The sequence below is a fragment of the Cricetulus griseus genome, chromosome X, assembly GCF_003668045.3.
Source record: "Cricetulus griseus strain 17A/GY chromosome X, alternate assembly CriGri-PICRH-1.0, whole genome shotgun sequence".
In the NCBI taxonomy this organism is placed as follows: Eukaryota; Metazoa; Chordata; class Mammalia; order Rodentia; family Cricetidae; genus Cricetulus; species Cricetulus griseus.
This window is the reverse complement of record NC_048604.1, coordinates 25,897,947-25,914,227: the sequence shown is the minus strand read 5'-3', so window position 1 is coordinate 25,914,227 and position 16,281 is coordinate 25,897,947. Positions and strand designations below refer to the sequence as shown.

Genomic DNA, 16,281 nt, shown 5'->3' with positions numbered 1-16,281 from the left:
TCACAGTCACCTACCTCCCCAACTCCTCCCAGATCTACCACCTGACTTTGTCCTTTTGTTTAAATGCAGCAAGTTTAATTTGTGCTTCCTATATACCCTTGGGCATGGCCTCCACCAGACCACTTTTTTTTTTTGCTAAGCAAGAAAGTAAAAATATATTTAAAATTAATCCATGAGCATTCTAAACATTCATTTTTAAGTAGTAAAAATTGAACTTTGATGCCTTGAATATGAAATGATTCATTATAACTATTATGCATAGTCTTTAATAATCTGCATGTTTTATGCTGCATTCATGTTTTTCCTAATTAAAGGCTTCATGTGTTTAATATTTATAATTTTTCTGTGTCATACTTTCCATATTTCTATAAAATGAGTACTTAAGATTCGTAATTCTGCTGTTTGTTTACATATTGTTTTCCATCAAAAGAGAAAGTGGGACTGAGATTGAGGCTCATTTTCGGCACTTGCCGAAAATGCCAAAGACCCTGAGGTGGATATCCAGGACTACAATAAATAAGAGAAACAGGCTGGTTTATAGTTCTGTGTTGGAGCATGTGTCTGGCATTGTGTGAAGCCTTAACACTGAAAGAGAAAAAAAACAAAAGCACCAGATTTTAAAACTCAAGTAGTAATGTAAGGCTCTAGTGTTTAGAATTAAATGTGTCTTAGTGATTGTACCACTGTTTTTATGTTATCAGTGGATAATTTGTTAGTGCTTAGTATCAGAAATATGTTACTTTTGTTATGTGTTTTGGATTTCCTAATGCAATGTTCTCTTTTTAGAAAAGGTGGACAAGTCCTATTTTCAAGAGAAGATGACTTTTAACAGTTTTGAAGGATCTAGAACTTGTGTACCTGCAGACACCAATAAGGATGAAGAATTTGTAGAAGAGTTTAATAGATTAAAAACATTTGCTAACTTTCCAAGTAGTAGTCCTGTTTCAGCATCAACCTTGGCACGAGCAGGGTTTCTTTATACTGGTGAAGGAGATACTGTGCAGTGCTTTAGTTGTCACGCGGCAGTGGATAGATGGCAGTACGGAGACTCAGCTGTTGGAAGACACAGGCAAATATCCCCAAATTGCAGATTTATCAATGGTTTTTATTTTGAAAACAGTGCCACACAGGCTACAAATCCTGGTATCCAAAATGGCCAGTACAAAGCTGAAAACTATGTGGGAAACAGAAATCATTTTGCTCTTGACAGGCCATCTGAGACTCATGCAGATTATCTTTTGAGAACTGGACAGGTTGTAGATATTTCAGATACCATATACCCGAGGAACCCTGCCATGTGTAGTGAAGAAGCCAGGCTGAAGTCCTTTCAGAACTGGCCAGACTATGCCCACTTAACCCCCAGAGAGTTGGCCAGTGCTGGACTGTACTACACAGGGATTGATGATCAAGTGCAGTGCTTTTGCTGTGGTGGGAAACTGAAAAATTGGGAACCCTGTGATCGTGCCTGGTCAGAACACAGGAGACACTTTCCCAATTGCTTCTTTGTTTTGGGCCGGAATGTTAATGTTCGGAGTGAATCTGGTGTGAGTTCTGATAGGAATTTCCCCAATTCGGCAAATTCTCCAAGAAATCCAGCCATGGCAGAATATGAAGCACGGATCATTACTTTTGGAACATGGATATACTCAGTTAACAAGGAGCAGCTTGCAAGAGCTGGATTTTATGCTTTAGGTAAACTTAACCAGTAAATTACTTTCCATCTGTCATAGGGCTCCTAAAAAGAAAATCATTGCCTTTAGTCTTCTGAACTAATAAATATTTAGGCATAAGTTTTCAGGATTGCTTATCATTAGTATCATTCTCTGAACTCATATGTTAAATCTTCATTGTCATTACTGAATTTATGCTTAAAAGGCCATGCTATTATGAGTCAGATCTGTATTCATACAGTTGTTTGAGGGTTGAGTTGAGAGAAGAAAAAAGATGGTATTGATTCCTGATAAATAATGGGTCTAATAGTAATAATAGCTGCCATTTAACGAGCATCTACTCTGTATGCTCAGCATACTTATTACATGGATTGTCTGTAAGCTTCACCACAACCCTATAAACAGAGTTAACAGAGAATTTAGGTTGGTTCATGGTAAACTGACATCAAGCTAAGCATGGTGCCACATACCTGTAATTGCAGCAGTCCATAGGCTGAGGTAGGAATGAGTTTGAGGGCAGTTTGGGCTACGTCATGATACCCTCGAAAAGAACCAAAGAAAAAGTAACATCTTTAACATACGCTACATATTTGAAAGCTGCCCTGTATTATGCCTTATTGCATCAGAGTATTTTTGAAACAGTCACAGTATGTGACTTAAAAGCCAGTAATATGGTTGCTTCTAGGAATATTTTATATCTGCATGCCTGGTCCACTTATTTTAAGATTGAATAGTGCTAAATTCAAAATACAAATTATTTCAAATTTTTTTCATTTATATAACATAGTAATCTTGAAGGTCTTTTTCATGTCAGAGAGCTCTATCCTTAAAGACACTTACTTTGTAGTATCTGCTGAATTTTATTATAGTTAACATTTGGAATATAACTTGTACAGATTTCAGTTTGATGAAGTAAGTGTGATAGTAATGACCCAAATGACATGCACTAGAAAGAATGTAACAATTGTAGTTTTTAACATAAAATCTTTGATTTTACTTTTGTTGTCTTCTACAAAGCACCCCATATCGGGATGGTAAATTTAGTGTGTATTTCCTGTCAAATGATAAAGATCGTATCTAGATGGAATATGAATGTTTTCCTTTAAGCCATGAGATTGTATGTAACTTAGACACCTCTTAAATGTTAGAATGGGCATTTTTTGATGCACAGATACACATAGTTTTACGTGCATGTTTCCTTAGGTGAAGGTGATAAGGTGAAGTGCTTTCACTGTGGAGGAGGGCTCACAGATTGGAAGCCAAGTGAAGACCCTTGGGAACAGCATGCGAAGTGGTACCCAGGGTAAGATTCTTAATTGTTCATTCAGGAATAGGCAAGTTGGACATTGTGCAGGAGAAAGATTTGAATTACTTTTCACCTCAACTATTTTTGCCTTCACTATGGCTTGTAATTCACACCAAGTTTATAGAAATGGGGTCACCTACTTCGTAGGCCAAAAAAAAAAAAACCCACCTAAGACTTCTGGTAACCAAAACATTCACTGTTCATATATTATATGAGGGTTCCATTTATAAACACCAAATTACAAAAATGTGTACTTTTTATTTAGTATACTATACAAAAATATATCCTTTTTATTCAGAAGTAGACTCTTTGGCGAGTGACCTGAGCCCATGGTACCATGGGAAGTCCTGAAGAGCTGGCATAATGTATATTATTATTTGTGTTTTGTTTGCTTTTAGTTTGAAACAGTTTCTCACATTAACTCGGTTGGCCTGGAGTTCACAATGTCTTCCAGGCTGGCCTCCATCGTGAAACTCTCTTGTCTCTGTAAAATAAAGTACTCAGCTATATAAGTTGTATGAGTTTCTAATATATAAAATAATACAACTTAAAATTTTAGAAGAACCATTTGAAAAGACTCTTCCTTAAGCAACCCAAGTGTTCCGTATTGGTTTAAAAAAGAACCCATTTCCTATGGAAAGAACCTTTGTCAGCCTAGATACAGAAGGGGAGGGCCTTGGTCCTGCCTCAAGTGAGGCCTCGCCCTCTGGAGGAGTGGATTGGGCGAGGGATGGGGAGATGGTTGGGGCAATGAGAGGGAACTGGGATTGGTATGTAAAATAAGATTGTTTTAAATGGCCGGGCGGTGGTGGCAAATGCCTTTAATCCCAGCACTCAGGAGGCAGAAGAAGGTGGATCTCTGAGTTTGAGGCCAGCCTGGTCTATGGATCGTCAGGGCTACACAGAGAAACCCTATCTCAATTCCCTCCCCCCCCAAAAAAAAGATCAGTGTGAAAATACTAATTTAATAGCTTTTTTTTTTTTTGCCTGTTAGCAGTTTTGGATTTTCTTGTGTTTATTATAGTCTTGTTATATGTAGCCTAAACTGGCCATAACTTCCTATGTAGACCAGGCTGGACCTAAAACTTGTGGCAATATTCCAGCTTCTGCGTCTTGAGTATTATAGAGGTGTGGTATCATGCCTGCCTTTTTGTTTGTTTCTTCTTTGAGACAGGGACTCTTGGAGCTGGCTCTAGCAAGAATTCACTATGTAGCCAATGGTGGTTCTAAACTTCTGATATTCTTGGCTTAACCCCCTAAGTGCATATATTTCAGATATTTACCCCCATACCTGTCTAATGACTTTTTTGGCTAGTTTTCCTTTCTTTTGGGGGACAGGTTCTGTCTATGTAGTCCAGGCTAGCCTGGTTTTCATGTAGCCTTCCTATTCAGCCTCCCAAGTGCTGGGATTACAGGCATATACCACCAAAATTGGCTAATTTAGTAACTCTTGCTTGAAAATTGATATTGATAGGGTGGAAAATAGGAGCATTATTTTAGCCTTGAAATGAAAGCTTTATAAGGAATTTTGTAGCAGTTTGCTTTGTGGCTCCCCAGAAACAGTGACGCTAAGGCCTTTAATCTCAGCTACTTAGGAGTCTGATAAGATAGGAAGTTTCAAGGCCTGTCTAGGTTAGAAAGCTCAATCGACGCCAGCCTGGGCAATTTGTCAAGACCCTATCTCAAAGAAAAGGCTGTATTTTTAACAGACTAGGGTAATTTGTGCCTATTGCTGCCTGTAATCCCAGCAATTGAGATATGGAGGAGGAGGATTAGATGTCTGAGGTCATCCTTGGCTAAATAGCAAGTTTGAGACTAGCTTGAATCACAGGAGGACTGGCTTTACTAATACTTCACTAATTTATCAGCTAATAGAGTTTAATGTCTTTAATCTTTTAGGTGTAAATATCTATTGGATGAGAAGGGGCAAGAATATATAAATAATATTCATTTAACCCATTCACTTGGAGAATCTTTGGTAAGTTGCCTGTTATTTTGTTTTTCTAATGATTTCTTCCAGTGAAATGCATGGTATACTACTATAATTAATGTATAGTAAACTTTAAAGGGGAGAACTTCAAGAAACCTTCTAATTCTTAACCCTGAAGCAAATTTTTGAAAAGATCAAAGCAAAATAATGTATCACTGTGAACAGAATGGGTGTGAAGAACTTAAAATACTGAAATCATTTAGCTCTCAGAAATCAGGCTTTTGTGTAATGTACTTTCCACTCACAAATAGTTTCTACCTTTAAAAAAAGACAGGGCTGGCTTTGTAAACCCACGAGATGTGCCTGCCTTTGCCTCCTGAGTGCTGAGATTAAAGGAGTCTGCCACCATGCCTGGCAGTTTTCACCTTATATAAAAAAACATTGATTGATTGATTTAGTGTGAATGTATGCGTGCCTGTGTGCATGCCTGAGCAAGTGTTCTCAACTGCTGAGCCATAGTATTTGAAATTGCAAAATTAAGGCTGGAGATATGTATCAGTTATACCTTATCTGGCTATCATAAACAAGGCCCTGGGACAAAAAAATACGAAAATGTGTCTGAATAGATACATGGGACAAGGGTAGTCAAAGCATTAGTAAAATGTGGGAAGAACCCTGAACTGGAATCAGAGTTTAGAGTTGACCTAATGGTTCTACTGTTAATTTTTTTAGTTTAGTTTGTGTTTGTTTCCCCTACAGAAAGTCATTTTATCTCATTGACCCTCACCTTCTTGTCTGTAAAGAAGTGATATTGGATTAGTCTTAACTTCCTTGTGTTCCACCAGGCTTCACCCTTGTGAATAGTCATGTTTTAAATTAGAATAAAGCCAGTTTGTTTTGAGTGTATTAAGTTTTCAAATTGAGGTAATTGCTTTCTACTAAAGTGAATTCTTACCATTCATATTTCTATTTTAGGTAAGAACTGCTGAAAAAACACCTTCACTAACTAAAAGAATTGGTAAATATTCTTATTAAAATAAATCTGTTTAATTTTTTGGCCAAATTATTATAGTATGTTTAATGAGGTTGCTATAAATTTATGAGGTGTTTATAATTTTATGTCATATATTTCTGTAGTGAGGATGTCAATAAAAGGCCAGGTGTTGCTGGGTGGTGGTGGTGACGCCTTTAATCCCAGCACTTGGAAGTCAGAGGCAGGCAGATCTCTTGAGTTCTCTGGCAGCCTGGTCTACAGACCAAGTTCAAGGACAGCCAGGGCTGTAACACAGAGAAAACCAAAAAAAGAAAAGGAGAGCAAGAAGAGGATTTCAGATCCCCTGGAACTGGAGTTATAAGTGGTTGTGAGCCACCAAGTAACTGCCAGGAACTCTGAGCCATCTCAGGCCAGACTGGCTGGACCTCTCTATCTTTTTGCCTCCGTCTTTTAAGTGCTGAGATTGTAGTTTGTGCCCCCACATGAGGCTAAAAGCAGATCCTGTGATGATGTTTATTATTGTTTGTTGGTGCTGGTGATTGAGCCCGGAGCCTTTCTCATGATAAGTACTCTGAGTTACAGCTCTAGCAGTTATTCCTACTTTTCAACTGAAGAAACAGGGAGGTTATATGATCTACCCATGGCCACATTATAAATTTTGTTGTTGTTGTTGTTATTTTGTTTTTTTTTCAAGACAGAGTTCCTCTATATGTAACCCTGGCTATCCTGAAAGTCCCTCTGTAGACCAGGCTGGCCTCGAACTCAGAGAGATCTGCCTGCCTTTGCCTCCTGAGTGCTGGGATTAAAGCATGTGACATTATAAATTATTAATAGAACTAGAAATGTAAACAAGGTCTTCTAAATCCCATAGCACATTATAGATTTAATTTTTGGTGGGGGGAGTATTATGGAACAGGGTTTATCTGTGTATCTCTGGCTGTCCTGAAACTCACTATGAAGTCCAGGCTGGCCTTGAACTCATAGACACCTTCCTGCCTCTGCCTCCAGAGTGGTGAAATGAAAGGTGTTTACTACCATACCTAGCTCTGCTGTCCCTTGTGTTTTGTATTTTTAGATCTCATTTGTCAGTCCAGGCAATATATTTCAAAAATACAAGGTTTCATTTAGAATACCCGGTGAGTCCTTATTCTCTGATGTCGTAACATCATCTGTTTTGTGTGTCGAGGATTACAAGGCAGAAGAATACTACATGTATTCATAAATATGCTTGAAATTAAGAGCTACATTACTTGGTATGAATTTGGCAGTAATAACAAAGTTAAAGAAATCATTTTTGTCTAGCATGCATTTTTAAAGTCATTCTGGGGAAATCAAAAACACATCTAGAACTAGGGTTGTGTTTCAGTGATGGTATGTTTATCTAGTATATAAAAGTTCAGTTCCAGCCCACAAAAACAAAGGTTCTATAATATTTCTAGAGAATGTTTGGTGTTTAAACATCCTTAAAATGCACACTTTTCTTTATATGACTAATGAGATTCTTGCTCTGGGATTGGATTAATATTTGTAAGTTAAAATATAACTCAAACAGCAAAATCTAACTTGATAAATTATAAAATGTAGCATCTTTTTAGTGTATTCACCAGGTTGTACAACCATCACTATTTAATGTCATCACGTCAGAAAGAAACCTTATACACATCCATCAGCAGTCATTCTCCATTTTCCTACTGCTGGCCCTGACAAATACTGGTTTTGGACATTTAATATATGTGGAGTCATCTATGTAGCCTCAGGAGTCTATATTGTTTCATGTATGAGTGCATCAATCTTTATTGTTTTGCAACGGGGTCTAGTGCATCCTAGGCTGGCCTTGAATTTGGTAGATAGCTGCATATGACCTCGAACTCCTAGTCCTTCTAGTTTGTCATAGACCTGCACTACCATACTAGGTTAATGTTTTGCTGGGGTTTAAACACCAGGGCTGCAAGTATACTAGGCAAGTACTCTTCCAACAGCCCTTTCCTCATCCCCTGGTTACTTTTCTTACCTGTTTTACCTATCTTGCATTTTTCTTTACAAGTTTGGGAATCAGAGCCACAACAACACAACACACAAAATAGGCAAACACTCTACCACTAAACTACTCCTCAGCCATATCATAGTCTTACAGCCCTAAACTGTTTTACTGTTTAGTCATGTTAATGAAAATACTTGTGTCTGCTATGTTCTTTCTCCACCCAACTTTGATTTCAGATGATACCATCTTCCAGAATCCTATGGTACAAGAAGCTATACGAATGGGATTCAGTTTCAGGGACATTAAGAAAACAATGGAAGAAAAGATCCAAACATCTGGGAGCAGCTATCTGTCCCTTGAGGTTCTGATTGCAGATCTAGTGAGTGCTCAGAAAGATAATACACAGGATGAGTCAAGTCAGACTTCATTGCAGAAAGGTATGCATTGTTTTTTTAAACAAAGATAACTTTGCAGCCCATTCATTTCCTTTTTCTAATACCCCTTGGCATAAATATTTTTACTCTTATTACGATAAATTTCAAACATACACAGAAGTAGAAAGAACAGTGAATCAGCTTCAATAATAAGCAACTCTTTCCCATCTTGATTCTGATCTTCTATCTTTCTGGCCTTAGCACTTCAAAGGAAATATAAGGCATCCTGTGTATCAGCATCTACGAATACTTTGATATACTCAACATAGAAGGCTATTTTTTCATTATGCCCTCAGTGCTGTGTTTCTTGGGCTATTATAACAAAATTCCATAAAACATGTACCTTAAACAAAATGCATTTGTTTCTCAAAGACTGAGAAGGCCAAAATCTAGGTCTTCCTGCAGATAGTTGCCTTCCCAAAGTAGTGTGTATAACCTCTCAGGTCTTTCTTCTTTACTTACAAGAATGCTAATTCTCCCAGGAGTTCTCATGCTCATGACTTTATATAAACCTAATTGTATTCGAGCATTGCTTAACAATGAAGATACATTGTGAGAAATGCATTGTTAAACAATCTCATAGTTGAATGAATGTCATCAAATATACTTATACAAACATAGATGGCATATGTCAACCACTTGATCTGGGTTCTTGATGCAATCCTGCTACTTTGTGAACATGATATGTTCCATGAGGCTTCTGCTGACATGATATGGCATATTGTTTCATGGTAGTTTTATTTATATGAAGGAGTATATTCTCATAAAAAGTATGTAAGGAAGTATATAAACCATTAACTGTATGCTGTGCTTTCGTCTGACTAGCAACTCAGGAGGTTGGTTAATGCCAGCATCATCACAAACATGAGTCATTATGCCATAGCATTAGTCTGGCTGAAACATTACTACATGATAGGATTTTTTCAGTTCACTTGTGATCTTCTGGAACAAATACATGTTTTCTGGTTTACCCAAGCATTGTTCAATAGCTCATTACTATACTTCCTAAAGCCCTTCCTCTGAACATCACTATGTGGAACATTAAAGCTGCAACATATGAATGTTAGGAACACAAACATTCAGTCCATATCACACTGTTATCACACTTGACAAATGTAATTCACTAAATCATCAGAAACCTAGTTGGTTTTAATACCCCTCCTTTTTTTAGTGCTGTATGTTTGGCTCAGGACCTGATTACATGTTAAGCAAGTACTCTACCAATGAGCCACACCCCTCATTTCTCCAGTTTTGTTTTGTTTTGTTTTAGTTTTTTTTGTTTTTCGAGACAGGGTTTCTCTGTGGCTTTGGAGGCTGTTCTGGAACTAGCTCTTGTAGACCAGGCTGGTCTCGAACTCACAGAGATCTGCCTGCCTCTGCCTCCCGAGTGCTGGGATTAAAGGCGTGTGCCACCACTGCCCGGCCTTCTCCAGTTTCTTAAAACATTTCTATACTTGATCCGTTTTTAAATGCCTCAATTACATGTGGGTGGGTGGGTGGGTGGGTGGGTGGATGGATGGATGGATGATGGATGGATGGATAGATAGGTTGGTTTCTGGGTGTTGTCATACATGTACATATGTACTTACAGTTACCCCCATTCCTTCCACTAATGCCCTTCTAATTCCTTCCCCCCACCCATTGTGACCCAATGATTGATTGATATATATATAATTTATTTGTATGTGTGTATGCTCGTATATGTAAAGGCCAGAAGTTAACCTCAGGCGTTATTCCTTGGGTGCCACCTTGTTTTTTAATGGATAATCTTTCAGTATCTGTAAGTTTAAATAAAATGTCTTCGATAACCATTAACTGTGTATGAATTCTTAGGGAAGAGTGAGGCTCTATGAGCTTCTCCCCTTTACATGACAGGTTGTTTGTTGGCCTAATCTTGGAAGATCTGGTACAGGAATCACACTTTAATTATTTTTTTTTGAGATAGTGTTTCTAACACAGCCTGGTTTTGAACTACTTAATAGATGAGGATGACCTTGAATTTCTGTTCCTCCTACCACTGCCTCCCAAGTTCTGGGATTACAGGCATGCAACATTATACCTAGTTTATGGGTTGTTTGGGATTGAACCTAGGACCTTGTGTATACTAGACAATTATCCCCAGCCTTGATTTTAAAAGTATGAGTATTTCTTTTGATTGTTTGAGATGGGATCTTGCTCTGCTGGAACTCACTTTGTAGACCATGCTGACCTCAAACTCAGAGAGCTACCTGCTTCTGTTTCCCAAGTGTTGAGGTTCTAACCCAAACACTACTGTTGTTTGGGTTAGAATATTTTAGACAAAGAACAACAGAGGCTTTTACTGTTGTGGGTAAAATCTAAGTTTTGTAACTGAAACAGTTTGGTTTTAAGTGTTCTTCAGCTGTTCATATATGAAAACAAGAGAGGGTTTTACTGTTAAGTAGGCTTTGAATTAAAATACTTCCTAATACTCTATATTTTGTAGAGAAAGCCAGTGATCCACATTTATAATCTCCATAATCAGGGGGAGAGGCTGTAGGATAACTAGTTTCAGACTAGCCTGGCTCCATAGTAAGACCTGTTGAAAACATCAACAGCAAAAGAAAATACATTAAATTATGTTGGAAGAAAACATAGGCTTTTAAGCATTAAAGATTATTGTCATGGGGAGGCAGCTAAATGGGTAAATTGCTCTGTAAACATGAGGACCTAAGTTTGGATCTTCAGACTAGCCTAAAAGCCAGATGTGGTGTGAACCTGTAACCCCAACACTGGGTATATGAGAAAGAGAGACAAGCAGATCCTCAGGGATTCCTGACCAGCCAGTGTAGCCAATCAGTGAATTCCAGTGTCAGAGAGAGACTCTGTCTCAAAAAATAATATAGAGGAGCAATTGAGAAAGATAACTAACAAGTTTCTACCCCTCATGTACACACGAAAGCACACTTATATACACAAGTTTGGTAAATACTGTTCCCTCTAGGACACTAAATGCCATAAAAAGGAATGGTGTCAGGCATGCTAGCACAAATTTTTAATCCCAGCATTCAGGTGGCAGAGGCAGTCGGATCTCTGAGTTCCGGGCCAACCAGAGCTATACAGTGAGATCCTGTTTTTGTTTCATTTTGGTTTTATTGAGTTTCTTGTTTGGTTGGTTGTTGGTTTTTAGTTTTTCGAGAGAGGCTTTCTCTGTGTAGTCCTGGCTGTCCTGGAACTCTCTCTGTCGACTAGGCTGGCCTGGAACTCACAGAGATCCACACTACCACACCTGGCTTGTTTTTAAAGGAGCTACATAGTTACATAGGGAAATGCATTGTATGTTTCCATAAATGTGTATACATACACAAAATGTCCCCACGTGCCAGTGTGACTAGTACCGGAAGCTTTAGAGTTAGAGGATGGTGTAATTGTTCAGTGGGTAAAGGCACCTGCTTCCAAGCCTGAAGACCTGATTGAGTTTGATCCTGGAACCTAGGTGGTGGAATGAGAGCACCAAGTCTTGAAAAGTTGCCCTTTGGCTTTCACATATGTGCTGTAATGTACACGCCTACACAAATATAAATAAAATGCAATAAATTATTTTTTAAAGAAAACTTGTTTTTGACAAACTGCTGTAAGAGGCAAGAATGTGGTACAGTGAATGCTATACGATACCCTGGACTTCATATCCAACATCGCTGACATCTCCCACCCTACCTCCACATACACCAAAGGAGAAACACAAGTTTACACAAAACCATTAGTATACAGTGATTACAAAGATAGTTAAAATATGTAATTATTTGTAGTGCCTAGCACACAGTATTTATGCTCTATTACTATTAATTTTGTTGCTATTATATATGACTACAATTACAGTTTTGTGGCATATTTGTTAGACTTTTACCAAACTGTTTTGACAAAAGTTCAACTATGCAGCTACTTCAGTGTCCTATATATGCTACTCATACTCAAACATGTTTTTATTTGGATGCCCTGCCAACATCTCAAACGTAGCTGAAAATGCAAACCCTCCATCTCCGTTTATGTTTCCAGTAATTATCACAATCTCCTTGATACATTAGCAAACCCAACTTTAGTTCCTCTTTCTCTCTTTAGCCCTTACATCTAGAATTATCAGTGCTCTTCAGGTATGTTGTGACTTTTACTTCATCCTTGCTTTTCTGCCTGGCAAATTGTTGCTCCACCATGGTCCTCCTCCTCCTCATGGTTCCTTTCCCAACCAGCTGGACAGGAAAACTTGTTCTTCTTGCCCCAGAGCCCTTTGTCTGTAACTTTATTACAGCACTGACTACTTTATACTTTGTACTTACCTCTCTAGCTGCAGCTCACAGCCTCTCCCACTAGCATACAAACTACTTAAGAATGTGTGCCATGTGTGAGTCATTTTCGTGTCTCCCAAATCTTGAGTGTCTGGCACACAGGAGGTCTCAGTGTTTGAATGAATTTAAACAACAAACCCTCAAACTAGTATATGTTGTTTTTCTCTTTGTGCAGACATCAGTACGGAAGAGCAGCTGAGGCGCCTACAAGAAGAGAAGCTTTGCAAAATCTGCATGGATAGAAATATTGCTGTAGTTTTTGTTCCTTGTGGACATCTGGTCACTTGTAAACAGTGTGCTGAAGCAGTTGACAAATGTCCCATGTGCTACACAATCATTACCTTCAAACAAAAAATTTTTATGTCTTAATTGAGAGCAACAGTAGGCATGTTATACTCTTCTTACTCTAATTGAATGTGTGATGTGAGCAAACTTTAAGTAATCAGCATTGCATTCCATTAGCATCTGCTGCCAAGTGGAAACAAATGTTAACAGCACTGGTACTGTCTAAACTTTGGATTTCTGGAACTTTCAGGTTATTAGCTATATCGTTTATCCAGTTTTTTACTCAATTAAAGCCTTAGACAAAGAAGCATTTAATATTATAACTTTTCACCTTGTGTATTTGTAGTACACTGACTTGATTTCTATGTGTAAGTGAATTAATCACTATCATTTTTCATTCCTTTTGGATAAGCTTAACAAATGGAGTGTTCTGTATAAGCAGGGAGATTTGAGTTAATCTACCCATTCACTTGCTCTGTTTATTGTGAACAGAGAATACACTGTTCCACACTGGTGGGAGGATAAACATTGGTTTGTAGATGTTTGTGTCTGTGTTTTGGATTCTGTCCATTTTCTTTCAAATTTATAAACATACTTGTATGAATGGTTTTTTAAGTGATTTTGCCATCTCCCAAAAGATATTTAATGGTAAACTGCTTATCTAACCAGCATATACTAACATGGAAAGACAACAAAGATATATTAAGTGTAAATTACAAATGGCAAAACACTATGTATAGTTTGAGCCAAATCAAGGTGTGAATTTTATATCTGTATAGGACAAAAAAGAGTTGGAAAGATATGCATCATACTCTTAAATATGTTTTTTTCTTGAGGGGGGTGGGGGTATGGGTCTTTGAGGGGCTTATAGGAGCCCTTCTTTTTTCATTTTGTTCTGTTTGAAGTTTATATAAGTATGTATTACTTTTATATAATCAGAATTTTTAGAAATATTGTACTGATTTAAAGGCTTAGGCATGTTCAAACGTCTGCAAAACTACTTATTGCTCAGTTTTAGTTTTTCTAATCCAAGAAGGCAGGCCAGTTGACTTTCTGGTGCCAATGTGAAATTTAAATGTTTTTGTTTTACCTGCTTTGTGGATAGAAAATATTTCTGAGTGGTAGTTTTCTGACAGGTAGACCATGTCTTCTTATCTTGTTTCAAAATAAGTATTTCTGATTTTGTAAAATGAAATATAAAATATTGTCTCAGATCTTCCAATTAATTAGTAAGGATTCATCCTTAATCCTTGCTAGTTTAAGCCTGCCTAAGTCACTTTACTAAAAGATCTTTGTTAACCCAGTATTTTAAACATTTGTCTGCTTATGTAGGTAAAAGTAGAAGCATGTTTGTATGCTGCTTGTAGTTTTAGTGACAGCTTTCCATGTTGAAATTCTCATGTCATTTTGTGTCCTAAAAGTTTCATGTGAGTTTTTACTGTTAGGAAGATTAAGATGTATATAGTACAGAATGGTAAGTCTCTAATTGTTTTATGTTTGTTTGTTTCTTGACTAGTAATAGTAGTAAATACTTTAAAAATATTTTCTCAAGATCCTTAAGAACTCTTGGAAATTGTAACATACTGACAAGAGTAGTTGTTTAAATACTTCTAACAACTTGTATAAGAGTCAATATGAATAAAATCCAGCTAAATGCTTCATAGAACACAGGATTTACCCTAAACAATTATCATAATGGACCTCTTACAGAGACTCTAGTCTGTTTTACTACAGAGCACAGTTTGAGAGTGAAACTGTTACAATTTAGATTTTTGTTGTATTTTCTAAGAGAAAGAATATTGTTAGGTTCTCCTAACTTCTGTTGACTACTATGGTAAGTGGTGTCATTTTAATTGCAAATTTAAATAGAAATTAACAGAATTAAGTACATTCCCTTTTTTTCTTTGCTTTTTCATGAAAATCCTTAGTTCTTTACATTGTCTCCTACTTAGGTTCAGTTGTATAGTCGAACTTAATCTAAATTGACTAAGGTTTAAATTTAAATTTACGTTTAAAGCATTCCACAGGGGATAAAAGTGTTAATTTAAAAAAAAAATGTTCCCTAAGACACTTCAGGTACAAGTCACGTAGGTAGTGTGTTTAATCTAGCTGTTAGCCAAGGATTCAAGGACTGAATTGTTTTTGAATAAGGCTTTTCTTGTTCTGGGAGCCTCAGTTCATTAAAACTCTCCTTTTAAAACTTGTGTGCTGAGAGTTAAGCAAGACCTCTTTTTTTTTTTTTTTTTGTCTTCATGAGTTGCGAAATTGAATTCATGAAGCTGATGTGGCTAACAAGTTTATTTTAAGAATTGTTTAGAAAATGCTGTTGCTTCGGGTTCTTAAAATCACAGCATTCCAACTCTAATCAAGTTGTTGGAGACTTACCAGAGTTGGACTGAGCTCACACTAAAATAAAAAAAACAAAACCAAAAAAAAAAAAAAAACCCTCACTGGATTCTTTCCATATAGCTGTGTAAAAAATTGGTCACTTGGAAGGTCAAAATATAACCAGATCCAAATCACCCACCCCAGACAGTTCTCAGCATCTGTGTATTGATGTTCTGTTCTGTATAAAGTTCACTCTAGGATTTTGAAGTAGCCATGTATTTTACTACTTATTAATTGTCATGTGAAATTTGAAGTTCTTCTGTAATAAATAGTTAATTTTATTTGTAATTTACTGTGCTAATCAAAATTTTTGTGTTTGGCATTAAGTAAACACAGTTTATTTGATTAATGGCTTAGTATTCCCTTTCCTTCTAGATTTTTGCCTCTTCCTTTGGTTAGGGGTAGAGGTGAGGTGAGTGTAGTAAGTGAATATAATGTGATTTGGCTATGTTGTTATGACATTTGTTTTGTTGTTTAAAATGTGTATTCTTTTCTGTTTTAGTAGATAAAATCTATTATCTTGAGCTCTCTGAATGGAAACTACCATCCCAGCATTAGCTGCATTTATTGTTCCCATTAGACCTAAATCGTTTTACTTGTGACTGCCCAGGTACTGAGTAAGAGAAGAGGAGAGATGAAATAGATTGCAGGTTGTTGCTGTTAGAGGAATAAGAAAATGGAGAAATACTTGACGACATTTTAGTCAAATCTCTTTTTAAAAAGGTAGCCATATAGGCTTCACAATCTGAGGTCATATCTCCAGAACCCACATAAAAGCTGGGTGCACTAGCCCCAAGCATCTGTAATCCGGGAATGCCTCCATGAAACAGGAAGCAGATAGGAGACGGGCCAGAAGCTAACTTGGCTTAGGCATTAGCCAAGAGACCCTGTTAAGGTAGGAAGGTTGTCCTTTGGGTTATCTGCCCTCTAATGTGCATCATGATAGGCATCCACCTATACTCGGACACACACACAAAAGAAAAAAAACAAAA

At 37.2% G+C, this 16,281-nt stretch overlaps 1 protein-coding gene across 1 annotated transcript; it reads left to right on the top strand.

The window, feature by feature from the left end:
• The first annotated feature begins 790 nt into the window (after positions 1-790).
• On the top strand, positions 791-13,010 carry Xiap (X-linked inhibitor of apoptosis). Its single transcript, NM_001246801.1, is given in 6 exon segments — positions 791-1,692; positions 2,874-2,973; positions 4,876-4,954; positions 5,882-5,924; positions 8,118-8,318; positions 12,792-13,010. Coding segments are annotated over 6 exon segments (1,491 nt in total). The 5' UTR covers positions 791-818; the 3' UTR covers positions 12,986-13,010.
• The last annotated feature ends 3,271 nt before the right edge of the window (positions 13,011-16,281 follow it).